Here is a 26,618-nt window from a genome sequence, read left to right on the forward strand (position 1 = left end):
TTAGGGTTCAGAGTGAGTCTCGGTTTGGTTCCCTATCTTCAAAATCAGTTGCTATCTCAATGTATCTTTTGATGATTTTAACTTCTTTCATAACTGATCAAGTTGATATTTTTAAAGAAAATTTGTAATAAATTTCTACAACTTAATTTTTTCAAGTGTGAACAAGCTACAAGTGCCTGTTAAACAATGTCTTAAATTATAAAAAATCAATTATAAAAATTCAGTTGGTAATGCTTACCTGTAATGAGATTTTGTGTATTTCATATTTGAAAAAAAATTATAGCACAGATAACTTATTACTGACATATATTAGTATCAGTCCACAAGCATCTGATTTTATTTCTGAGTTAATGTTTTTATTAATTTTGAAATCTTTTGTGAATTTATGCTTACTCTAGGGGAGCCATTTGATGGCTTATATTCTTTTTTTCTCCCAGTTATGTTTTTGGTGTAATGTTGGCTTACAACACTATATTTTTGTTGGGGTTATAGGTTCAAACCTCTAGGAATTTATGTTTTCATACAATTCCCACCACCAAAGAAAGCCCCAGTAATTCTCTGTCTGCTCCACTGGGCCTCCTCTTATGTGTGCACTTTAAAATGAATCAAAATAAAAGAAAAAATCACTTTTAGCAGATGTGTATATTTTCAATTTCTAGTGGTTGTAAATATTTTTCAATTATGTGTTTTAAAAACCTGAAAATCTACAGAAACTATTTAAGGATTAGTACAATGGACACACACATCTTTCAGACTTACTAATCATTAATGTATTTGCTTTATTTCTTTTTCCTTCATATTGGCATATTCTTTTCCTTGAATAGTTTAAAAATAAATCTCAACTAACATGACCCTATTATACCCTTAAATACTTGAATCTCTGTCTTGTAAGATCAAAGACATTTTTCTGTATAACCACAATAATATCATCATTCAAGAAATTTAACATTGACTGAATATGTTATTTAATATAGTCTATAATCAAAGCTTCCTAGTTTTTCTCTAAATGCCCTTTGGACTTACATTTCTTCTCAGTACAAACCCAATCAGGAATCATACATGTATTTTATCCTCTTTCAGTTCAAGACAACTCTGTTGAATTCTTTCATTCTATTTTTTCCATTCACTACTTTGACATTTTTTGAAGACTTTGGGCCAGTTGTCTTACAGACTATAATCTTGGCCTATCTGATTTCTTCCCTATGGTTAAGTTGAGGTTAAATGTTTTTGGCCAAGAATACTGTGTACTTCTCTTTTGAAAATATCAGGTTGTACATGATATCAGTTTGTATGATTATTGACGATGCTAACTTTAATCATTTGGTTAAGGTGCTTTTTATCTGATATCCTTTCTGTAGAAATACACATATTTGTTTGTAGCTAATAAGTATTTTTGGATTATTAGTTTGTGTTCCTACAAAGTAATAAGCCAACTGTGGAATGAAACAGTGGATTGCATATGTATCCTGTAATTTGGTCCTAAATTTTAAAGATGAACAGTAGGTTTTTGGGCTTATATGGAAATACGATATGAATGGAATGTTAGTATTAAAAAGGGAGGGGTGGATGTGAAATGAAGATGAATGGGTAGAACTTTTGGTACCATGGTAGAATGGGAATACTTGAAGGTTTGTAACCTGGTTTGGGGGTGGTGATTGGGACAATGCAGTTGGATTTGAATTTTAGAAAGGTAGCTTTAGCAATAATCAGGAGATTATTACAGCTAATATAAAGATGATGAAAGACTGGGTCCAATGCATTGTCACTGGCAGAGAGAGGAGAGAGTTTTGAGAAATATTTATGAGGGTTAAAATTGACAGAATTTGGTGATTAGTTAAATGTTTGGGAAATTTTGAGAGGTTCTTGGTGACAATATTTCATAGATGCCTAACTCATAGACTAGATTGTATTAAGTATAAACTTTAAGGAACTAGATTTTATAAAAGTGTAAAAGTAGGGCTTTTTGAATTCTTAGTTTTTCTTATTTATTCTACTTTGTTTTGAGGAATGCTTAATGACATTAACAATATGATTCTATAAGGAGAGAGTTTCCCTTTTGATTTATTTTACCCAAAATGTACACGTACAACTGCCATTAAACCTTTGGACAGAATAGAAAAGAATTTGGCACAATCTCTTAACATTGTTTAGCAGGAATGATCTGTGAAGTTACCTCTAGCTGTAAAATTTTGATTCTCACTAATATATTTTTCTCTCAGACAACATATCAAAATTTTCTTGAAATACTTTAATGTTTTTATGTCTATTTTTGTTTTTCAAAGATGTTCTCAGTGCAACTGAGCCTTGGTGAGCAGACATGGGAATCCGAAGGAAGCAGTATAAAGAAAGCCCAACAGGCTGTTGCTAATAAAGCTTTGACTGAATCTACGCTTCCCAAACCGGTTCAGAAACCACCCAAAAGCAATGTTAATAATAACCCAGGTATGATACTGACTTGTCTCCTTCTGTCATACCGCAGTGTTCTACATGTGTTTGTTCTCTGTATTTTCCTTTATAGCAGGCTGGTTGCACAATCTGCAGGTATTCATGTACACACACAACAGCTGAATAATAACTGAAGGTGAGGAATGAGGAAGGTAATGGTAATTATTTTTAAGATTTGTTTTGGTAGGTGCTATAAAGGTGCATTATTTTTTAAATGTTGGCAAAAAGATGTTTGTATACAAAAAACAGAAAACATTACTGGGTTTTTTTCTCTAAAGTAATGATAGAAATGATCAGTTTCACTTTTTAAGACACAGGACATATAATTTAGTAATTAAAGAGTTTTTTTGGTAGTTTAATAATTATAAAATTAGCCTTATACATCTTATTTTTTTGATCATGTAGATATGATTAATACTTACTTTAGAACATTTATAGGAACTTTATTAAGAAACCTATAAATCCAAAACAAAACCACCTGTGTGTGATATACTATTAAGTTAATGAGTATGCTAATTTAAAACCCTAAGAATAATTTTTAGAAGTTGTTCTGATGGCATACCATATAATACCATACAGCATAATGCATGCAATACCAACAGCACTGTATGTCCAATTAGCTATTGGAAAGAGGCAAAGCTATAGTGGATGTAGTTCATGAATAGGTAATATCAACTTTAAGTTGCCTAAGTTTAATATCAGCTGTATCTCCAATTATTAATTCCTTAATTTACTGAATCAAGTGGTTACTTTGTGACTAATACTGCTTTAAATTTTTCTTATGAAGTAAAAAGAACACATACTGACCAACAGTACTCTCTAATCTATTTAATTGGATAGATAAATTAATTTGTTTGGTAGATTTGTGAGCAGATACTTATGCTAGTAATCAACTCATGCAGATACTTCTTTCTTATGTGGCATGTGCTTGGTAGACATTGTCTATTCTTTTGTAAGTCCTTTTGCTTCTGTTTAATTGATTCTGGTACTTATTAAGCAAGTGTAACTCAGCCTAAATGTCATTACAATAAAGAAAAAGAACTATTTAGTTTGAAGTTGCTAAGAGACTACCTACTTTTTCATCATTAAAAATCTCTCCAGATTATTGGTTGATTTTTAGCCCCATATCACTACCTCTGTTGATTAATAGAGGCTTGACTTTAATATATATCTGTGAAGTATAAAAACAATTGACCTTTTCTGTAAGGATTTAACAGTTGTATATGTAAATACATAACTTGATGGTAAAGTTAAGCACCAAGTAAATAATGACAGTCATTAGTATCATAGATAATGATAAATGTGGACCATAGTACTTGAGGTAAGATAGTGGCCTTGGATAAAGAGTAGTCAGAAAGAGGAAATAATATACAAAGTAAATAATATAGGTTGAGAGGAAATAATATAGGTTGAGAGACTATTGTGAGAAATGGCATTGAAATAGGATTCCGAACAATGGGTTTGGTAAACAATTTTTTTTGGTAGTTTGTCTTTAATTAGAACAGGTTAGTAATAAGAGATAAAACTGAAGATGTAGTTGGGGGAGTGAATAGTGATCAACTGGAATGGCAACTTTTAGGTAATTTTATTTGTAATTTGGGGGAGTTAATATTTCTGAGCAGCTGTATTTAAAAGACCCTTTTAGGAATTTCAGTTTGATAGATAAATAGAAGGTGGAAAATACAGAAAGCAAGGTAAGTTAGGAAACCATTGCCATAAGTTGTGAGTGAAGAAAGAGGAAAGAAATTCATGTGCATTGAATACTGTTTGCCCCCTGCTTTGTAAAATTATTGGTAGCAGTAGCAGGAATGGAACAGATATTGTTGCAGTGGGTTGAGAGAATGAATAGATTTTGGGGCACAAACTTTTAAAATAAACTATCATACTGTGTACAGACAAAGGTAGACATTACAATTTATAGAGCCTTAGTGGAATTTTGCACTGCATACCAGAGGCTTTATCATTGCTCAGAAACTTCCCTCATGCCCCCTTGTAGCAGTTAAACAACTCCAAATGGAACAGCTATTCTGCTTTCTATAGTTTTAGATGCATTGTGTCTGCTTTTTGGAGTCATACACTATATTCTTTTGTGGCAGCTTTTTCCCCCCAATGTTCTTGGTATTCTTTTCTGTTATCTTTTTTTTTTTTTAAAGATTTATTTATTTATGCATACAAGAGCCTGAATATAGGCCAGAGGTGTGTGTGGGGGGAGAGAGAACCTACCAGAGACAGAATGGGGAGCAGAACAGGTAGATTGACTCAAATACACTGCTGTGGGGAGTAGTGGGCGAGTCAGGAGAGGTTTGCTGGGCCATGTGGGTCACCTCCCTGACTGGGGATAGAACCTATGCTGCAGTGGCTGCCAACAGCTTGATAGTACTGAGTCTTAACCCCTTGCGTCACCAGGGAGGCCCTATCTCTGTTATCTTTAACAGTGTAATATTTCATTGCCAATTGAATTCCATTGCATGAATGTGCCAGAATTTACTTATTCATTATACTATTATTGATGGACATTTGGGTTGTTTCCAGTTTTGGACTACTAGAAATAATATTGCTGACATCATTCTTGCATATATTTATCTTTCTGTGGGGAATAAATATAACTGGCTTGTGTTCAGTATTAATATAAGATATCAAGCAGTATCAGTTTTCCCTCCCACTAGTAGTATATGAGAGCTCTCCACATCCTTGTCAACATATGGTATCTTCAGCTTTCAAATTTTTTAGCTGTTCTGTAGTGGGAACAGTAGTAATTCACTGTGGTTTTAATTTGCATATCCCTAGAAGCAAGTATAAATGAACACCTTTTCACAAACCTGTTTATATTAGGATTGCTTCTATTGTGGAGTGCTGGTTGAAATATTTTTCCCATTTAAAAAAATTGCATTATCTTTTTAAAAAAACTTACATTTTTTATTGTAATAAAAATTTTATCACATTTTATTACAATAAAAAATTATAATCTCATGTGTTCTGAATTTACATCTTTTGTTGGATGTGTATATTGCAAATATCTTTCCATACTTATAATAGTATACTTTAATGAACAGAAATTTTAATTTTAATGATGTTTAGTTTATTAGTCTTTATTCTTAGGGTTAGTGCTTTTTTTGTATACCATTTAAAACATCTTTGTCTCCCACAAAGTTATGACAATAACCTTATTTTATTCTAAGCAGCTTTATTTTTTAATTTAATTTTAGATTTATCAAGAACTAGAGTTTATGTAGCAGGTGATATAGGTTTAATTTATAGATATTCAGTTAACACAGCTCCTTTTTTAAAAAAAGATTTATTTTTTATTTATGCATTCAAGAGCTAAGTTGTAGGCCAAAAGTGTGGGGGGGTAAGAGGATTCACCAGAGACAGAGTCAGGAGCAGAACAGGCAGATATACTAAAATACACTGCTGAGGGGAGCAGTGGGTAAGACAGGAGAGATCTGCTGTGCCATGTGGGTTAGCTCCCTAGTTGGGATTGAACTCATGCCGCAGTGGCTGGCTATAGTTTGATAGCCCTGAGTCTTTAACCCCTGCACCACAGGGAGGCCCAGCACCATTTATTAAAAAGAAAATCCATTCCTCTTTATAAACTGCAGCGAAAGAAGGATATAGTCCTGGGTCTTAAATAATAGTTACATCCTGGAGAGAAGTTGAATTCATTCTGGTATGGCTGATCTTACAGTTAATTGGGAATATATCATAAAGCTATTTTGCTTTTTCTCTGTAATTTATTAAACATTTTTGGATATAATTTGATATATACATATGTTTATTTATATGCACATACAATATATGTATATATGTATGCATATACACACATTTATATATTTTGTCAAAATAGTACTCTTTACCCTTCACCCAGACTCCCCAGAACAAGTTGAAAATAAATTGTAGACATTCTGTTTCATTACCCCTTAGTATTTCAGTGTGTATTTCCTAGGTACATATACACTCTCCTGTCAGGAAATTGGCATAGATCTGGTATTACCATGTCATCCACAGGCTCCATCCAGATTTTACTAATTGTCTCTATAATATCTAGGATTTAACCAGGATGTGATATTCTTACTATTTCTCTCAATTCCATTCCAGTCTGGAGTAATTCCTTGGTCTTTCTTGTGTTGTATGACCTTAACATTTTTAAAGCGTACAGAGGCACATTGTAGGATGCTCCTCAGTTATGTTTGCCTGATGTTTCTTTATGATTTATATGCCTTTTTTAAAAAATCACAAATATCATGGAAGTAACCTGAAATCATGTGTGTGTTTCATATCAGGAGACACCCAAGATTGATTTTTCTCACTAGTGATGACATTTTGTTACTTGGTGAAGAGAGTATCTTCCAGTCTTCTCTATTGTAAAGTTAATCAGTATGTTTTATTATTAAATAGTATGTAATTACTAAGTGTTTTCTGAGATTATATAAATATTCTATTCTCATCAAATTTTCACCTACCAAATTTGGCATTTATTGATGATTGTTGTCTAAATTACTCTAAATGTTGACTCTAAATGTTGCCAAGCATGATTTTTTAAACTCTCTATTCTCTTTTGACTTATTAGTTGCCATTCTACCCAGAATTTTCTCTTTCCACTCATTTTTTGGTTTATTTATTTATGTCACTATAGAATCTTGGATTCTCGTTTTATTGGCAAACTTGTAATTTGTTACTGTCATTCTCTATTTAGATGCTTCAAATTGTACCAGTTAGATCAGTGGTATGCTCTTCAAGTTGACTCCTGTTTTCTGATTGTTTCTCCTCATTCTTTGAGTACTTCTTACTTTCTGACACAATAAGTGTTAATCTTGTATTTTTCTTGCCCTAGCCCTGGCTCTAGCTAGGTCTCTAAGAGCCCTGGTTGATTAATCAGTTCGTTCTTTCAACAAATATTTATTGAGTGACTATTATGTTTCAGGGACTTTCTAAGTTGCTAACAACTGTTTTTTTAAATGTTAATAATAATGTCACTCCTTGAAAACTGTTGCACTTTTCTTTTTACCTGTCACATAGTAGGAATCCATAATTTTTGTTATGTATGTATATCTAATTAATAAGCCTTGTTATATTTATTGTTGATAAATATAATGATTTCCTCTAGTTATCTAAAAATCACTAAAAACTAATGTTATGTTTATAGTTTCAACTTTATAGTCATAAAATACCTGCGGATTTCTATGTAATGATTTTCTTTTTGCAACTTGAATTCAACTCTACCCCACTGAAAACAATGTGGTATTTTGCATTTCCTGGAGACATTTCATAGTTTGAAGTAATTCTTTAAATGTTTTTTTGAAAGCATTACAGTGTAAATGAAGATGGTGTCCACATGTGGAAATGTCAGCTCAATTTGGTATCGAACATATGGAGATACTTTAAAAAAGTTGAAGCCTTTTGGCATAGTTTGTGCTTTTCTGCCTTCTGGTCTTCTTCACAAAGACCACTTTCTCCATTTCTATGTAGAAGATATGTGGTAGCCTTATTTTCAAATGAAGACTGTATATGAGATTATTTTTTAAATGATATGAATATTTTTACCTAATTTAAGATCCAATTTGGTAGGAGTGGTAGACATAATGATTCTACTAGTGCATTAAAATCACTTGACTGGTGATTTTCAAACATAATTAATTTCCTATGTATTGCCATACTTAAATGGATCCTCCAAGCTTTCTTTTCTTTCCTTTTTCTTATTTTAACCTTATGCTATTTGTAGCTGTATGATTATTGCAAAGTAGAACTCAAAATGATGTCTTAAAATGTAATTAGCATGTTAATTATTAAACATAAATCTTTATGAAATAAGAAAAATTTAAACTTTTAAAGACATAGACTTACCTAATATTTTACCTAATATTACCTAATATTTTACCTAATATGTTAACTAATATTACCTAATAAAATATTACCTAATATTTCCACTGGTAGGTATATACCCAGGAGAAATGAGTATGTTTATCCACCAAAAAACTTATTAAAAAATGTTCAAGGTGCTTTTATACTTAATAACCCCAAACTGGAAACAATCCCAATGTCTCACCACCAGCAGAATAGAAAAACTGATATATTCATTCATTCATTCAGTGCAGTACCACTCAATGATTAAAAAAAGTTGGAAATTCTGATATTTTCAACAAATCATTATGTTGAGTGATAAGGAGCAAGACAAAATAATATATACTCAGATTTGAAGAATAGGCAAAACTAGCCTGTGATGACACAAGTCAGAATGGGTATATTGGGGAGGTGGGTTTTGACTGGAAAAGAGAATGAAGGAACTTTCTGGGTGAAGGAAATGTTCATATCCTGAGCTGAATCGTGGTCACATGAGTGTTTACATATGTAATAATCTTGGAAATGTATGCTTAAGGTTTGTGCATTTTATTTATCATCCCTTCTTAAAATACTGTAAGAAAGAAAGAAGAGTCCCTTTGTGCTTGGTTCTTCCTCTGCCTTTAGTGTATGTATTAAATCAGGATTTGGACTACTAGGACTTACTATTCAAGGTAACTTTTCTTTGCTGTTTTTCTTATTCTTGTCTTTTCTGACATCCTCTTTTATTCTTCTGTTCTTTTTATTTCTGTCTTCTTCTTAACCTTGGTTTGGTTCCTGTTATTTCTCTTTTCTGTAGCTTCATTGAATTCTTTTGAGACATATGAGACAATTGAAACATATGTGAGCACTTTATTGACTCTTAGTGGATTGATGGATTGCTTATGACCAGGCTGCTCTTGCACATTTGTGTCAGGCTCTGTTGCCCATTTGATGGTATTTTATTGCCAGCAGTGATTTCTCTGATGCACTAAGTCCACCTGTTTTTGTATGTGATGAGTGGAGGCTTGAATGTATGGTTCAAAAGGCATAACTCAAATGAAGTTTTGCAGAATTTGCATTGAAAATGAACTTTACTTATAAAAACTTTATAATCACTTTGTGACTTTACACACATATTTTATTAAGTAACTTCTTTAGGTATTTAAAATGCCTTGATTTAATACTTTTACATGTTATTTCTATAAGGAAAAATTTTCAAACTTTTACAAAGGTAGAGAGAATGAGATAGTGAGTACCCCTCTACCCATCCCCCAACTTTAAGTTGCCAACACATGGCAGCCAATCTGGTTTCTCATCTATATTCTCTAAGAATTATTTTGAAACAAATCTCATATATATATAGCTTCATCCATGAATAAGTCAGTATGTATCTTTAAGGATTATTTTGGAGCAGTCTTTATATTTCCTTTGGCCTGTTGATTATAGTAAAACTAAAAGATTATTTTCATTAGATATGTCTAAAAATTATTGATGACCTTTTTTCATTGCTAACTTGTAGCTTAAATGCAAAAATGTAAATTTTCACAGATGATGTTTTCAATGATTAAACAAATATAAGCTTTTTGGGGTAAGTTATGTTGAAGTTTAATACTTTATAATATTCAGCTCAAGCAGTCTGTGAATCTTGTATTTGCTTTGTTTTGAAATAGTATGACTATAAATTTGAATTTTTGGTCTTTAGCATACAGAAAATGTTGCAGATATCCCAGACTTTATTAGAAACATTTTTTCTGTGTATGTACTTTGTTTATACTCTAGAAAATCATACAGATGGGCCATCTACTCCTACCTTTTTCCATGGTAATTATATGTAATATAAATATAGCTTGCATGATTTATTATGGAAATATTTCACTTGTGTGCCTTTAATATTTTTTTTAAACAGGTAGTATAACTCCAACTGTGGAACTGAATGGGCTTGCTATGAAAAGGGGAGAGCCTGCCATCTACAGGCCATTAGATCCAAAGCCTTTCCCAAATTATAGAGCTAATTACAACTTTCGGGGCATGTACAATCAGAGGTTTGTATGTCTTCTTTGGTTTTGTTTTTATTCATTATTTTATGCATATTGTAAAAGTTTCTGAAATAAAAAATATTTCATTGTAAAGGGGATCCACTTTGGGCATTTTGCATGGAACTTAGGTAATTCAGGGTCACAAGGAATATTTTAAAGTAATACATTGAAAAACCTCATTTTCAGGAACTAGATTTTTTAATTGAATCTAGAGATCCTTGTGTTTGCTGTAGGCAGGACCAAGTTTTAAAGTCATTCCACAGAATGGTGCTGACTTGCCAGTTGGTTTGCTCATTTATTCATCAACTGTATGCTTACCTTAAGTAGTGTTTTCCTGTTTTACCTGAATAATCGTACACCTGAGTGCTTATAATTTATGGGATAATTTTCTGAAGGATTTACTAAGTCTTTCTGTACATTGCGTATTTTTTTGATAGTTAACAAGCATAACAATTTTCTTTTATAAGCATACAGACTAAAGAACTTATTATTTATTTTTCTAATCATTTATGAAAGTCATAAAACTTATTTTAGAGAATATAAAATGCAAAAAGTTAAAAAGAAAATATAAATCAATTATAGTTATAGAATAAGCCCTCTTTAATATTTTTATTTACTTCATTTTTTTCTTTTTTCTTTGCAAATAAATATATTTACCCAAATTGAAGTTTTTCCTTTACATACAATTTCTATCATATTCTTTGCAGGCATAATATGTGAATGATAAAATGCACAAATCTTTTTCTTTATTGAGGTTATATTAATTTACAACATTGTATAGGCTTTAGGTGAAGATGTACAAATCTGAAGCATATGTCGTTATGACTTCATTTTATTCTCGTAAATATGTATTAGCCTTTTATTTGATGACTTTTTACATATGTATATTTTCATGTGCTCACCACTGAGATCAAGAGCCAGAATGTTCTGACACCCCTGAGAAATTCCTCAATACCTATTTGCACTTAATGCATCTCTTCCTAGAAGTAACCACTATTCTATCACCATAGACTCATTTTGCCTGTTGTTGACCTTAATATAAATATCATGCGGCATTTACTTTTTTGTAATTTCTTTTACTTTGTATAATGGTTTTATTGTTTATTTGCTTTTGTTTTTTGAGATTTATTTTGCTTGCATTTGGGTTTTGCCCTTTTTTCTTACTTGGTAGTGGTCCTTTATATGAATATATCATAATTTGTTCATTTTGCATATGTAATATTTTGCTCACTTTTCACTTATTTGCAGTGATTTTTCACATCTTTAATTTTGGAAAAATATTTTTTTATGGCTACATGTACTTCATATGCCCAAGGGATGCTTTTTAAGTATATAAATTTTTTATAGTGGATTCAGTTTTATTGTGATAACACTGACAGATTGTTTAAGACAAATTATTTTGTTTGATTAAAAATTGATACACTTTTTAGTTTTGGTTTATTGACTACTTGAGACACTGAACAGTTTTTCAAATATTTATTAGTCTTTTATTTTTATTTATGTATTTATTTTAAAGCTCTTACTTTTTAAAGCTTTATTTATGCATCCAAAACTCAGGTATAGGCCAGAGGTGCAGGGTGCGAGAGGATTCACCAGAGACAGAGTGGGGAGCAGAACAGGCGGATCTACTGCTGAGGGGGGCAGTGGGTGAGATAGGGGAGGTCTGCTGCGCCATGTGGGTAGCTCCCTGACTGGCCAGGGATTGAACTTCTGGTTCGGAGGCTACAGATAGCTTCACAGTGCTGTCCTTAACCCCTTGCACCACCAGGGAGGCCTAGTTTATTCTTTTAATTTGTCCTTTTAAATTTGCATTTTTGTTAAGTAACTTTTTAAAATAAAATGTTATGTATTGTGTGGTTAGTCTTCAAATATTTGTGTTGAGGTTATTAGCATTAATTCTTATTTGTTGTAATTTTCTTGATTAAAAAAATTAGCTTTTAGTTTTTTTTTAAAGATTTATTTATTTATGCATACAAGAGATGGGGTACAGGCCAGAGATCTGGGGGGTGAGAGGATTCTCCAGAGACAGAGTGGGAAACAGAACAGGCAAATTGACCAAAGTACAGTACTCAGGGGAGCAGCAGGTGTGACAGGAGAGGTCTGCTTCGCCATGTGGGTTTCTCCCTGACCGGAGGTCAAACTTGTGCTGCAGAGGCTGCGATTGCTTCATAGTGCAGTGCTTAACCCCTTGTACCACCAGGGAGGCCCCGAGTTTTGTTTTCTTTTAATGTTCTATAGTTTTCAATGTTATATGGTCTAATCTTTTAGCTATGTTTTTGTGATTTCTCATTGCTTTTATGCCTGAGAAATTCTCACATATGAACAAATATTTACTTATAGTTTTAAAAATATTGATAGTCAGTGACATATAACATTGCATATGTTTAAGTGTATATAACATTGATTTGGTACATTAATATTGCAATATGATTGTCATTGAGACATTTGTTAATTAATACCTCTGTCACATCGCATAATTATCATTTCTTCTAGGCTGATGCTTTTTAAATCATTTTATATATTTACTGACATAACGCAGATGTGAGGAGAAGATAGTTTAGTCTGTACATATTCTGATACTTTTTGCTATCTTGCTTATGGTGGAAACATTTTCATTTAAAACTTAGTCCTCTGAGAGCCCAGACCAAATAAATAAATAAATAAAACTTAGTCCTGTTCAAATTGTAAATAGTTCATTTAAATATTATTGCTCAGGGGCTTCACTGGGTGGCGCAGGCTGTTGAGCGCAGTGCTGTGAATCTGTCCGCAGCCTCTGCAGCGCTGGTTCAACCCAGCCAGCCAGTGAGAATCGCACATGGTGCAGCAGACTTTTCCTGTTGCGCCCACTGCTCCCCTCAGCAGTGTATTTCAGTCTGTTTGCCTGTTCTGTTCCCCGCTCTGTCTCTGGTGAATCCTCTCACCCTCCCGCATATCTGGCCTGTACTCCGGTTCTTGTATGCAAAAATAAATAAATCTAAAAATAAATAAATAAATAATTATTCCTTTTTTTAAAAAAAAAATATTGCTCAGGATCTGTGAGAAAAGCTGGCACAGTTTCCACAATTTCTTTGACTTTTGCCCTTCCCCACTTTCTCCCAGATGTGTCTGGGGAATTTACTGTGTTGTCCTGGTAGGAAATAAGGGGCTTTTGTTATCCTCCGGCCCTCTGGTCTTTGTGCTGATGTCCCTTTTCCACCAAATAGTTATTATCTCTTGCCTGCTCTACTGAAACCAATAGTTGGTAACTTGTAGTTCATTTTTTCACCTTCCTGAGAACGTGACTTTTTTGATAAAAACCTAAAGAAAGAGAGGGAATCATCTGTGTATCATGGGGGGGCTGGTGGTGGTGGTGAGGGAGAGAACATTCCAGGCAGAAGCAGCAGCAAAGGCAAAGCCTCTGAAGTAGGGATGTGACTGACATGTTGGCATTTCTATAAGGAGGTTAGTGTGGCTGGAACAGAGTGACTCAGGGATGAAGGAGCTGTGTGAGGTTAGAGAGGTAACAGGCAATCATGTGGTTTGATTTACTTTTCTAAGACTTTCACCTTTGTTGGCAGTTTGTAGACCTGCTTACATAGTTGTCATGAAGGATGAACAATTTTATTTAATTCCAGAGGGGCAGAGTGCCTGAAATCAAGCCTTCTATAGGTCATTAATTAATTTTGTATGTTTACAGATGAAATAGCATTACTGCTTAGCTAATGTCCAGAAGGTCCCCTTGTCTGCTGATGCAGATTGTTATCGGGCTGCAATTCAAACTAGATCATGTGAAAGTGAGAATTTTTGCTGATGTTGCTAAAAGGGCTCTTGGAAAGATCTCAGGCATGTAGGGCTTCTGTGTTGCTTTTGCCTCGTTTTTTAATTCTTACTAGCTCTTACCTAATTTTTCCCATGCTTAACTTTATTTTCAAAGACACTCACTGCCATTTACTATATACTTCACATGTGATAAAGTTCCTATGCTTGTACTAGAAAAGGAACACGTTTTTATTTTTGGATAGTTCTTAGAATATCCCAAGAAAGATTTTGTTCTCCCAGAATTTGTTATACAGACTTAATTTGGAGGGGGGATACTTTAATTGGCCAAAACTGGTTATGTGCCCAGCATGGCAAAACAGGTTTTAGCCCCTTTGAAACAATCATGCAGTGTACATGCAGAGAATGGTTTTCTAAAGGCAGAATCTGAGAATCATTTCTACTACAGGCAGGATATTGGTTCAAATACTAGTTCTCTCTTTAGCTGTGTGATCTTAGGTAAGGCACTGGACCTCCCTTAGTTTCCTGATTTGTAAATAGAGATAATACCAAATGAAAGGATTTTGGTAAGGTCTTATTCATTCAACAGACATTTATTGAATGCTTATTCTTTGCTACATGTTGTGTTAGATTAGGTACTTTGATAAAAAACACATCTAGTAGATGCTGAATCTACTGGAAACGAAGGCAATGAAAAGAAACAAGAAGGGAGTGAAAGATGTGCTCATATTCTGTTCTGGCAACATTGAGAGCAAGCACCTCACTCAAGATTGGGGAATCAATGAATCCTCCCAGAAGGACTTGTCTCTTGAACTGAATTTCACATTTAAGTAGGCATTTGCCAGGTGAATAAGGTGTGGAAAAGCAATGAGGATTTTGCAAACAACAGCAAGGAATCCTGAGAACTTCAGTTCAGTCATGGACTTGCAAAGAGTTAGGTATATCTGAAATGAAAAAACTGAAGTTGAGGCGGGGTACTGATATGATGGCCTTATATAACTTGCCAAGAGATTTAGCATTTTATTCTGAAGGTGACTGGAAACTATTGAAGGATTTTAAATGGAGGGGTAAAATAACTCTAAGTGTGTTTTAGGAATATTGCTTTGGTAGTATGTGGAACATAATTGTAATAGGCTTAAAATTCAAAGGAGAAAGACGAACTAGGATGTTGCTGTAATTCAGATTTAATTTGATGAGAGCTTGGACTACTGAAGATAAAGAGGAGTGAACAGTATCTAGATATTTACAAGGTTCATCTTGAAGCAGTGCTTGGAAATAGATTGGACGGGAGCTACTAAAGATAACTTTCACATATCAGAAAAGCTAGTTATACTGTTTATAATGAGAGGAGTTGGAGTAGGTCTTTGGAAATACAAGGAAATCAGTTTTGATTATGTTTAGTTTAAATTGCCTCTGAGATCTAGGAGTCACTTTATCATCCCAAAAGCTTAATGGAGAATATGAAAGATTGTCTTTGATTTTGAGAGTTTGTCGGAAGCACGCCTGGGAGGAGGTACTTGAGGCTCTAGCGCTTCCATGATAGGAATGTGTAACATATCTTTCAGAAAATGGTATTGTTTAGCATACAGCCTGAGTAACCCATTTGTTCTTTATTTATATTTATAGGATTTGGACTTTCTTTATTTGTACTGGTTTTCATCATTCAATTTGGAACAATTTCATGACATACACCCCATGATAGGTCTCTCTATCCTCAGATGTGATTGGTATGTTTTGTATTGGCAATATCGAGAGTAAGCACCTCACTCAAAATTGGGGAATCAGTGATTTCTCCCAGAAGGAGTTGTCAATATTTGGTTATCTTTAGCTTAATGTATCCCATTCTTGCCCAGTTACTTGTGGCTAGTTTAGTAAAGTTTCTTTCTCTTAATATATGGCATACGAGTTGAGTACATACTTAAAACTTCTTTTTGTCCTGGGAAATAAATCTATAAATCGTGGAAAAAATTTTATAGACAGTATGGTTGTCTTTCGAAATTTGATTCAGTGGAACAAGTTTGCTTAAATATCTGAACACAATTTATTTCATTATGTTAATTATTAGTAAAACTAGAAATAATCAAGATTTTAGTTTATGAAATTCTTTTTTTAAAAAGATTTATTTATTTATGCATACAAGAATGGGGGTACAGGCCAGAGGTGGGGGGGGTGAGAGGATTCACCAGAGACAGAGTGGGGAACAGAATAGGCAGACTGACTGAAATACACTGCTGAGGGGAGCAGCGGATAAGACAGGAGATATCTGCTGCACCATGTGGGTAGCTCCCTGGCCGGGGATCAAACTCGTGCTGCAGTGGCTGCAGAAAGTTTCATAGGTTGCTTCTTAACCCCTTGCGCCACCAGGGAGGCCCTGTGAAATTCTTTTTAAAGTGTATTTCAAAGTTTTTGTAATATTGGCGGATGAATGCCTTTTATTTATTATTTTGGATTTGTTCAGACTGTCAAAGTATTCTTCACTAGTTTCTAATGTCCTTGAAAAAAAGGCACATTGAGAGGGCTTGGAGGGTGGGAGGAGCACAGGGGACTGTAGTGATGGTGTACAGATGAATTGGTGAAGGAAATTCTATGGGGACTATACCTGAGGGGAGAAAGAAAGCAAACATTGTTTGAAAATGAGCAGTGAAATAAAGTATATATAAATTTACAAAAAAAGGCACATTGGAAAGTACGGATAGTTGAAAACAGTGTTGTAGCAGTATTATAAACAGGAGTTGTAAACAGTTTTTTTTTTTTTTTTAAAGATTTATTTATACAAGCACTGGGTACAGTCAGAAGCGCGGGAGGGTGAGAGAATTCACCAGAGCCAGAGCGGGGAGCAGAGCAGGCAGAAGGACTGAAGTACACTGCTGAGGGGAGCAGCGGGCGGCAGGAGAGGCCTGCGCGCCATGTGGGACCCTCCTCCAGTGGCCGGGGAGCAGCTGGGGATCGAACCGGTGCCGCGGAGGCTTTGGCTTCGGGCAGCTTCACAACCCAGCACTCAACTGCTGCGCCACCAGGGAGGCCCTGTAAACAGTTTTGCTTTCTGCCACCAGATGGTGCTGTGTACTGATGAAACAATACACAGACTGGGTGAGTTCACTATGGTATTCAAAGTTTGGTGGATAACTAATAATGAGAGGTTAAACCATTTGAAATCTCCAATGTTTGAACTTTCTTAGACCTATAAATATGTCAGTTTCATGTGAAACTGAACAGTAAGTCAGGGAGATGATTTCAAGATATGTAATCGTGATTTTGGATTAGAAGCTTTTGTCTTAGGTGGGCTGTGTTTAAAGTTAAGAATAGAAACTAGTGGACACTGTCACTCTTTTTAGCAGTATTATTGCTTGGTAAGACCAGATGTGACACTCTACATTTTATGAAAATAGAAATACAGTTTTATCTTTGAAATGAAATATGAAGAGTGCCTGAACGTCTGTTTTCCCAAATTTTAGATAAACATAAAATTACTGACAAAACATTTTAGGGGCTTGTGCTTTTGGCTAGAGTAATGGGACCAGATTTAAACCTCTATCATATACACCTAGAAAACCTAAGTACGATTCTTAGGTTATATGTACTGATACAATTATTTGAAGGGAATTTGTCGTAAGTTAAAGATTTATGTTGATGCAGTGTATTTTCTTTAGCTGCTGTCATGTTACAGAAGATATAGACGCAGTGGAAAGACAGCTGAAGATGGAAAAAAGTGATAAAGGCAGTGACTTAGTCCAGGGCACTGGGAATGAGATGTACCTTATAACAGCAGTACGGAATCTAGTGTTTGGTACTATCTGAAGTTGTTAGGGAGTAAGGATAGTGTTCTAAAACAAAATAACTTCAGTATTTTATGGGAATGTTTCTGCTGTATAAAATAAAATCCACATCATTCATTCATTCATATTTGGTTTTGTACATGAATTCTAGTTTTTCTACCTCTTTGGTAATGCTTTTTTTTTTTTAATAATAGCCATCAGAATGGATGTGTGAAGTGGTTCCACCAATTTTTAAAAAAAGATTTATTTATTTATTTATGCATACAAGAACTGGGGTAAAGGTCAGAGGTATGGAGGGTGAGAGGATTCACCAGAGACAGAGTGGGGTGGTTCCATCAATTTTTAATACATCTCTTAGAACTAAATTCATTTCTGAAGACACTTTATTTTCTCTAATTCATTGACAGTAAGAGTGTACGTAAACATAGATTGAGCCAATATGTCAGTGTCAATAAATCAGTAGTTCTTTTTTTTAAAAAAAGATTTATTTTATGCATACAAGAGCTAGGGTGTAGCCCACAGGTGTGGGGGGTGGTGGTGAGAGGATTCACCAGAGACAGAGTGAGGAACAGAACAGGCAGATTGACTGAAAAACACTGATGAGGGGAGCATTGGGTGAGACAAGAGAGGTCGGTTGTGCCATGTGGGTTAACTCCCTGGCCAGGGAGTAGCGCCTGGGAACAGCTTCATAGTGCTGAGACTTAACCCCTTGCACCACCAGGGAGGCCCCAATAAATCAGTAGTTCTTGAGAAGCATGATGCTGACAAACATGAAGATGAGTAAAATAGTGACCTTATTCTGAACTTCTAGTGTAATAGGGAAAGATAGATGATTAAAACTTGGGATGATTACCACAGACACATTGAAAGTACATTGGAAAGTTATTTAACTTCAATATAGGAAATAAGGTACACCATCTCCAAAACTATTCAGGATTATCATAGAGATATTAACAAGTGCAGGTAAAAGAGAAAAATTTAGAGACATAAGACTTAGAAAATTAAACAACAGAATAATAATAAATAATAAAACAGTTTTCATCTTTTCTTGATATAAAATTAACATCTAGAATGAGTAGCCTCAAATACAGAAACGCATAAGGACATAGGTAGAACATAATGATAGGGAAAAGTCAATTCAAAATGATAGAGGATAAAATACTGAGGAATACATACAAAGTAACAAGCAAAAATACTTGATGCAAACGTTAACATAACATTGAAAGACATAAAAGTAGACTTCAATAAATGAAGACATTTATTGCTCTTGCGTGAGATGATAAAGCAGAAATGAAGTATAGAATGGACAAATTGATCTGATAAATCCAAATCCTGATTTTTAAAAATTAACAAAATAGGCAAACCACTATATATCTCAGTGACTAAACCTAAAACTCTGAAATAAATATGCAATTGAGAATCTGTTTCATTTTCAATAAGAAATATTCCTTTTTGATACAATATTATCAAATAATGTAAAATCTTTTAAAAAAGTTCTTTCGATCTTATTGAAAAGCATTCCCACTGAGATTTTACTTTTTCAGGGTAAATTTAAGAGTAAATCCTCAAAATTTGTAATATTTATGTTTTTCATTGCTTATTTGCTAATAAGAAAAGTGGTTCATGCTACAGAATTTTAAAAATATACATGCTTAAGGCCACAGGAAATATAAGTAAAATTTTCATTAATACCTATATTTTTATACATAGAATTATGATAGAATGAGTAATAAGAAAACTTCGAGATGCAAAGTATATTAGGGTAAAATTCTATGAGCATAGTGAGATGAAATGTTCTTCTTTTTCAAGAAGAAAAAATGTAAAATTCTTGATCTATTTAAACAGTTTATGTATTTTTGAAGATGAAGGTAGATAGTAACTTGCTATGATATTTAGATTGTTTTGAGTACATTTATTGCACTTTGATTTTAAAATATCAGCATTCATAGTAACCAGAAACTACATCCTTTGCAAGTAGTTAAAGTTCTAATGAAAAACTTTAGATGCTGATTTGAATTTTAGATGTAATAAAAAATGTGTAAATTAAATATACTTAGTTTTCAAAATTCTTTTATGGAGTATGAGTGTTAAATTTGAGAAGACCATTGCTGTAGACGTTTGAAGAGGAGCTTGATTAGAGATTACCATTGCAAAATGCACAGAGGTTGTGTATATTTTTATCTTGATATTTGCATACTTAGGCAAATATGTTTGTTGAGAATGGCTTGATAATTTAAAAGTCTTGAATGTGAATATAGCAGTCATAATTGATATTTTGAGCTCAGAAACACACCCACAATATAATCTTATTTTCTTCTGTGGTGTTTAATGTATAATTCTCCCACTTATAAAATAATGGTATTCATTCAGTCTTTCAGGTGTAGCATTTATCTCTCTCTCTTTTTTTTTTAAGATTTATTTATTTATTTATACAAGCACTGGGCACAGTCAGAAGCGTGGGAGGGTGAGAGAATTCACCAGAGCCAGAGCGGGGAGCAGAGCAGGCAGACTGACGAAGTACACTGCTGAGGGGAGCCTCTGGCGCGGCAGGAGAGGTCTGCTGCACCATGTGGGTCAGCTCCCTGGCTGGGGATCAAACTCATGTTGCAGTGGCTGCCTACAGTTTCATGTGCTGCGACCTAACCGCTTGTGCACCAGGGAGACCCCCTGTATCTTGAACCACTAGATGGCAGCATGAATTTATCTTTGGAGTTGGTTTTCACAATGTAAGAATGTTTTAATAGGTCTAATGTAAGTATCTTTAAAATAAACTGTGAAGATTTTTACTTAAAATATCTCATTTGGAATTTTTGTAATAAAATTAAAATGCAATAGCATTTCACTTCTCTTGCCCTATACATTAGAAAAAAAGTTTAGAAGTCGCACGATAGGATTCTAAACTTAAATTTAACTTGATTTTCAGCTGAAGATAATTAGGTAATTCTAAGTATTTAAAGTACTTCATGAAAAAAGAGATTTGAACACAAAATTGGGAAATGCTGCATCCTTATTCTTAAAGACTCCTTACAGATTCTTAAAGGTGTCATCCTTTTTCCTAACACTGGGCTGGGTGAATAGCAGACGTTCCTGGGAATATGTAACAGGTCAGAAGCCAGACTCTATCTAGGCTAATTAAATCAGAATTTCTGGTCAGGGAATTTGAATACCAGTTTTTTAAAGAAGCTCCTAAGGTGATTGTAATGTCCTAGAACTTTTGAAAGAACTAAAGCATAAGGGAAGAATTGCATTTTAAATTTTTTTTAGATTTATTTATTTTTTTTAATTTATACAAGAACTGGGGTACAGGCCAAGAGCTAGCGTGTAGCCCAGAGGTGTGGGTGGTGGTGGTGAGAGGATTCACCAGAGACAGAGCGGGGAACAGAATGGGCAGATTGACGAAATACACTGCTGAGGGGAGCAGCGGACGAGACAGGAGAGGTCTGCCGCGCCACATGGGTATCTCCCTGGACTGCTGGGATCACACCCGTGCTGCAGAAGCTGCGGACGCTTCACAGTGCAGTGCTCAACCCACTGCACTACCAGGGAGGCCCCGTAAGAATTGCATTTAACCAAAATCTTCAGGGAATCGTTTGTTCGGGACAGTCAAGTTTTCAAATTGCTGAGCTCTTAAACCCCCTTTTGAAAACTAAAACATTTATTTATTCATAACAGTTTATTTTTATCAATCTTTAAAATTTTATTGAAATATTGTTGGTTCACATAGTTGTTAGCCTTTTGGAAGTATAGGACCTCCCCTCATCACCAGTGCAGTCACTGTAGCACACTTACTACTGGAGCACACTCACCCATAGTCCACCACCATAGGCCATTGTGCGCGCCTCACTTTGCTCTGACCCTCCCTTTCTCCTTTTTGGGGCCTCAGTTCTGTGGTGAGCTTTCACAGGTTAGTTTTTAAGGTTAAATTATCTGACCATTTTTTGGCTTCTCTGTATTCCACAAATAAGTGATACCATCCTGTATTTGTCTTTGTCTCTCTGACTTACTGATATTTCACTTAGTGTAATCTCTTCCACTTCCATGCATGTTGCTGCACATGGCATGAGTTTATCTTCTTTGATTGCCCAATAGTATTTCATAGTGTGTGTATACCACGTTGTCTTCACCCATTTATCTCCCTTTGGGCATTTAGGTTGTTTCCCGATCTTGGCTATTGTACGTAGTGCTGCAATAAACATGGGAGTGCAAGTTTTCTTTTGATTTAGTGTTTTTGTGTTCTGTGGGTAGATACCTAGGAGTGGAATTCCTGGGTTGTATGGCAGATCCATTTTTAGTCTTTGGAGAAACCTCTATACTGTTTTCCATAAGGACCAAACCAGTCTATATTCCTACCAGTAGTGTAAAAGGGTTCCTTCTCCACACATTCATGGACGCTTGTTTCTGGTCTTTTTGATATGAGCCATTCTCACAGGTGTGAGGTGGTATCTCATTGTGGTTTTGATTTCCATTTCCCTTATGCTAAGTGATGGTGAACATTTTTTCATGTGTCTGCTGGCCATCTGTATGTCTTTTTTGGAGAAGTGCCTATTTAACTTTACTGCCCATTTTTTGATTGGGTTATTTGTTTTCTTTATGCTGAGTTGTTGAGTTCTTATAGATCTTTGATATCAGCCCCTCCCCTGTCAGATGTATGGTGTGCAAATAATTTCTCCCACTCAGTAGGGTTTCCTTTTGTTTTGAAAACTAAAACTTCTATCAGTAATTGTTCATAGATTCCCCCCCCCCGCAACATTATGGCATACATTTTTATATTAAAAAAATGCCACAACTATGAACACAATCTTTCATGTTGACTCAGTGTTAGCCTTATAAATGACAACTGTTATTACAAGCATCACAAGATATATACATGGTTGTCTTTATGCCAGATACTCTTAGACATCTGTTTTTTGATTACCCAGTTTGCTTTTATTACTTTCTAAATCATCCTTGGCAGTCAGATTGTCATCTTATTTTTTTGTTTCATGTCTATATAGCTTTGTATAGCAGTGTTTGCCCCCACCCTCTCCTTATTTTATTGAATAATACTTTTAAATTGTTATCTTGAAAACTAACATTGCAATTAGAACTGGGAAAAAAGTAAGAGTAAAAAGTCTTTGATTTAGGTCCTGAAGTACTCCTATAAGTCTAAAATATATGAGTTTTATTTAGTTCATGGATGTTTTGACTTCAGAATTAGTTTTTCCCTTTATATTTTGACTTTCTTTTGCATTGTAGGTAGAATGAAGATGCCAGTTAGCTAATTCAGGCTTGGTGCATAGAATTACTTTACCCCATGTTAAAGAAAAATGGTTCCTGAGGTTGTACCTTTTTTTTCTCTCTCGTGTGTGTGTGTGTGTTAAAGAAAAGTGAAACTTACTTTCCAAAATGAGATTTGCTAGGTAAAATGCATACTCATATGAGATTGTCTGCTGAGTTTGATAGTTTTTTCATGATACCTGTGCAAAGATGTTCCTTTATGGACTTGACCTTTTCATTTGCTGTTGCTTCTCTTCTCCCATCTAGAGTGTTCTTTTCCCCCTGTTCTTCCTTATTATCCTTTGTCTCCAGAGTCTCTTTTTGGGAACCAAAAAAGAATTTTTGATTTTTGACTTTTAAGTGTAACAATCTTTGCTCACTGATTTAAAAAGAAAAAGAAATAGTACTATAGAATATTTTTTTTGGAGGAAAAAAACTTTTGTCCTGTGAGTTGTGGAACAGAAGTCATCAGAGATAGATGTTGATTCCACATAAAATATTTCCCAACACTGTTATCTGAAATATAAGTAGTAAGTGAACTACCTTTTATAGTATTTAAATGGGAGTGGTACCCTTTGTTAGTACAACTGAAGAGAGTTTTTTTCATTTGACTTGTACATGAGTGATTTAAAAAAACTTTCTGGAATAACCCATGGTAAGGATTTATTTATTTACTTAAAATATTTATTTATGCATATGAAAACAGAGGTCAGGCCAGCAGTGTGAGGAATGAGAATATTCGCCAGAGACAGAGTGGGGAGCAGAATAGGCAGATATACTGAAATACACTGCTCAGGGGAGCAGTGGGCGAGACAGGAGAGATCTGCTGTGCCATATGTGGGTTAGCTCCCTGGCTGGGGATCGAACTCAGGCCACAGCAGTGACAATGTGATAGCACCGAGACTTAACCCTGCGCCACCAGAGAGGCCCCCAGGATTTACTTTTTTTTTTTTTAAGATTTATTTATTTATGCATATAAGAATTGGGGTGTAAACCAGAGGTGCAGGTGGTGAGAGGATTTACCAGAGAGAGTAGGATGCAGAACAGGTAGATCTACTGAAATACACTGCAGAGGGGAACAGCGAGCAGCAGGAGAGGTCTGCTGTGTCATATAGGTTGCTCCCTGGCCAGCTGGGATGGGGATCGAACTCATGCTGCAGTGGCTGGTGATAGCTTGATAGCACTGTCTTTAACAAACCCTGTGCCACCAGGGAGGCCCCAGGATTTATTTTTTTAATAGTGTAACCCAGTAGTGTGTATATATGTATACACATACACATTTATAGCTAAAACAGATTTATGAAGCAGTAATACCCATAACATGTATGTTGTATTCTAATATTCTTTATTTTGTTGTATTAAAAATTTATGAAATTTATTTACTTAATTAAATTAATTAAATTGATTTCATTACCTTTTTTTGTGGTCTGATGTATTGTATATAAATAATACACTATAAAGTTCCCTGTCCTCAACAGTAGGTTTTTAAGAATGATTTTTTTTTTTTTTTTTTTAGTAGAGGCATGCTTTATTTATTTATTTATTTGTTTGTTTTACTTATACATGCACTGGGTATAGTCAGAAGCATGGGAGGGTGAGAGAATTCACCAGAGCCAGAGTGGGGAGCAGAGCAGGCAGAAGGACCGAAGCACACTGCTGAGGGGAGCAGCGGGCGGCAGGAGAGGTCTGCGCACCATGTGGGACCCTCCTCCGGTGGCCGGGGAGCAGCCGGGGATCGAACCAGCGTCTCGGGCGCGGGCAGCTTTGCAACCCAGCGCTCAACCGCTGCGCCACCGGGGAGGCCCCTCAACAGTAGGTTTTTAATACCACTCTTATGAGTTAGAGAAGAAACTTACAAAGCAATATTAAAATTGAGTTACTAATTCTACTTGAGAGTTACCTGAGAGTTTCTTTAGGGAGGTTAGAATTAGTAAAGAAGAATTAGTAAGAGAAGAATTAGTAAAGGAAATAAAAAAAAAATTGAAGATTTTAAATTGGGGCTGTGGAGGCTGTGTTCATTATCTTTTTTATAATTTCCATTGTTATGGAAAAATAGGATATAATGCATATGTGAGTATAGAAATAATTTCTAGCATGTCGTAAAAGATCAGGGTTAACAACCTGGAGTTCTGTCTTGAGAAAGCATATGGGGAACAGGGTTAGTCAGTCTAAATAAAATTATGATTCTTTATTTGTGAAAATGTGAAGCAAGAATAATAATATCCCTGAAGTGATGAGCCATTGGAAGATGCTACTCATTGACTTATAAAAAAATGTAAAAGTTAGGAGCAAGAAAACAGGATGTGTAGAATATTTGGAAATCTTGTGCTGTGTTTTGCATCTCTGTTATACCAGTTGAGCTACATATTAGCTTCATCAAAAAAAACACACGCTTATTTAAAAAAAAAAATACAAAACACTATCTTATTTAAAAAAATAACAAAATTCAACCTTTTTCAGAAAGTTAGGGGTGGTCATTTACACTGTAAAGAAATATTATGATTTTGAAGGCAGAGGTTAAAATTCAAAGAAAATTCAATGCATATTATATGTTTCTTTGTATACCTATCACTATGCTGAGAGTAGTAGGGTAATTTGAGGGAGATATATGAAATTGCTTCTGTTTTCAGGGAGGTAAGATCATGACAATAAAAGTTACTGTCATCGTCTACCATGTGTAGAACACTACCAGATGATAATTCTCTGAGCTATATATTTTCATCCTCATTTCACCTATAAGGAAACTGAAACACAAGTTAAACTTGCTCAAGGTTATACAAGTAGTAAGTTGTTGAATTGAGATTTAAATCTTTGTCTGACTCTGAAACCCATTTCATAAAGGAAATGAGATTTTGATGACTTTATGAGGCATTTTTTCCAGTTCCTAAAATACCCAGTGTCATTGAAGTAATCAATTCAAAATAAATATTTTTAGAGTAGAAATCACCATGAAGTAAAATAATTCTTATTTAGTGTTACTAGGAATGATATTGCATGTTGGTTGCCAAGTTTCAAGATATACATACATATATATGGAAAACTTAGAATGTAAATACTGCTAATTCTTATTTAGTTTTTTTATTCTATTGTATTTCCTTTAAATAACTTTATTTTGAAATAATTTAGATTCACAGAAATTTATAAATATAATACAGGGCAATCCTATATAGTGTGCACCCAGTTTCCCCCATTAGATACATTTTATATTCCCTTAATAAAATTCCAACCCAGGGTGCTGACATTGCTACAATGTACATACAGTAGATGTGTGCCAGATTATCACATGTAGATTTCTGTAGCCCTTGCAATCATGATACACAACTTATCATCACTACAGAGAGCTTTCTTGTGCTAGCCCTTCATAGTTTTACCCTCAGAGTGAAGGTTCTATAGGCAGAACCCTTGTTTCTCTAGCATTCCTCACTCTACAATTCCTGATATGTTTTCTATCTGTATAATTTTGTCATCTTGAAAATGTTACGTAAATGGGATCATGTAGTGAGTGACTTTTTTGAGATTGACTTTTATTCAC

At 34.5% G+C, this 26,618-nt stretch overlaps 1 protein-coding gene across 8 annotated transcripts in view; it reads left to right on the forward strand.

Moving 5' to 3' along the window:
- The window catches only part of STAU2 (staufen double-stranded RNA binding protein 2), a 251,657-nt gene that overhangs the window by 32,977 nt on the left and 192,062 nt on the right, over positions 1-26,618 (forward strand). For all 8 annotated transcript variants that reach the window (XM_054692175.1, XM_054692174.1, XM_037505302.2 and 5 more), the window contains 2 exons: positions 2,283-2,442; positions 10,169-10,304. In XM_054692175.1, the coding sequence (XP_054548150.1) occupies positions 2,283-2,442; positions 10,169-10,304 (296 nt within the window). The remainder of the gene's footprint in view (positions 1-2,282; positions 2,443-10,168; positions 10,305-26,618) is intronic.

The sequence above is a fragment of the Talpa occidentalis genome, unplaced genomic scaffold, assembly GCF_014898055.3.
Source record: "Talpa occidentalis isolate TD23 unplaced genomic scaffold, MPIMG_talOcc4v2.1, whole genome shotgun sequence".
NCBI classification, from domain to species: domain Eukaryota; kingdom Metazoa; phylum Chordata; class Mammalia; order Eulipotyphla; family Talpidae; genus Talpa; species Talpa occidentalis.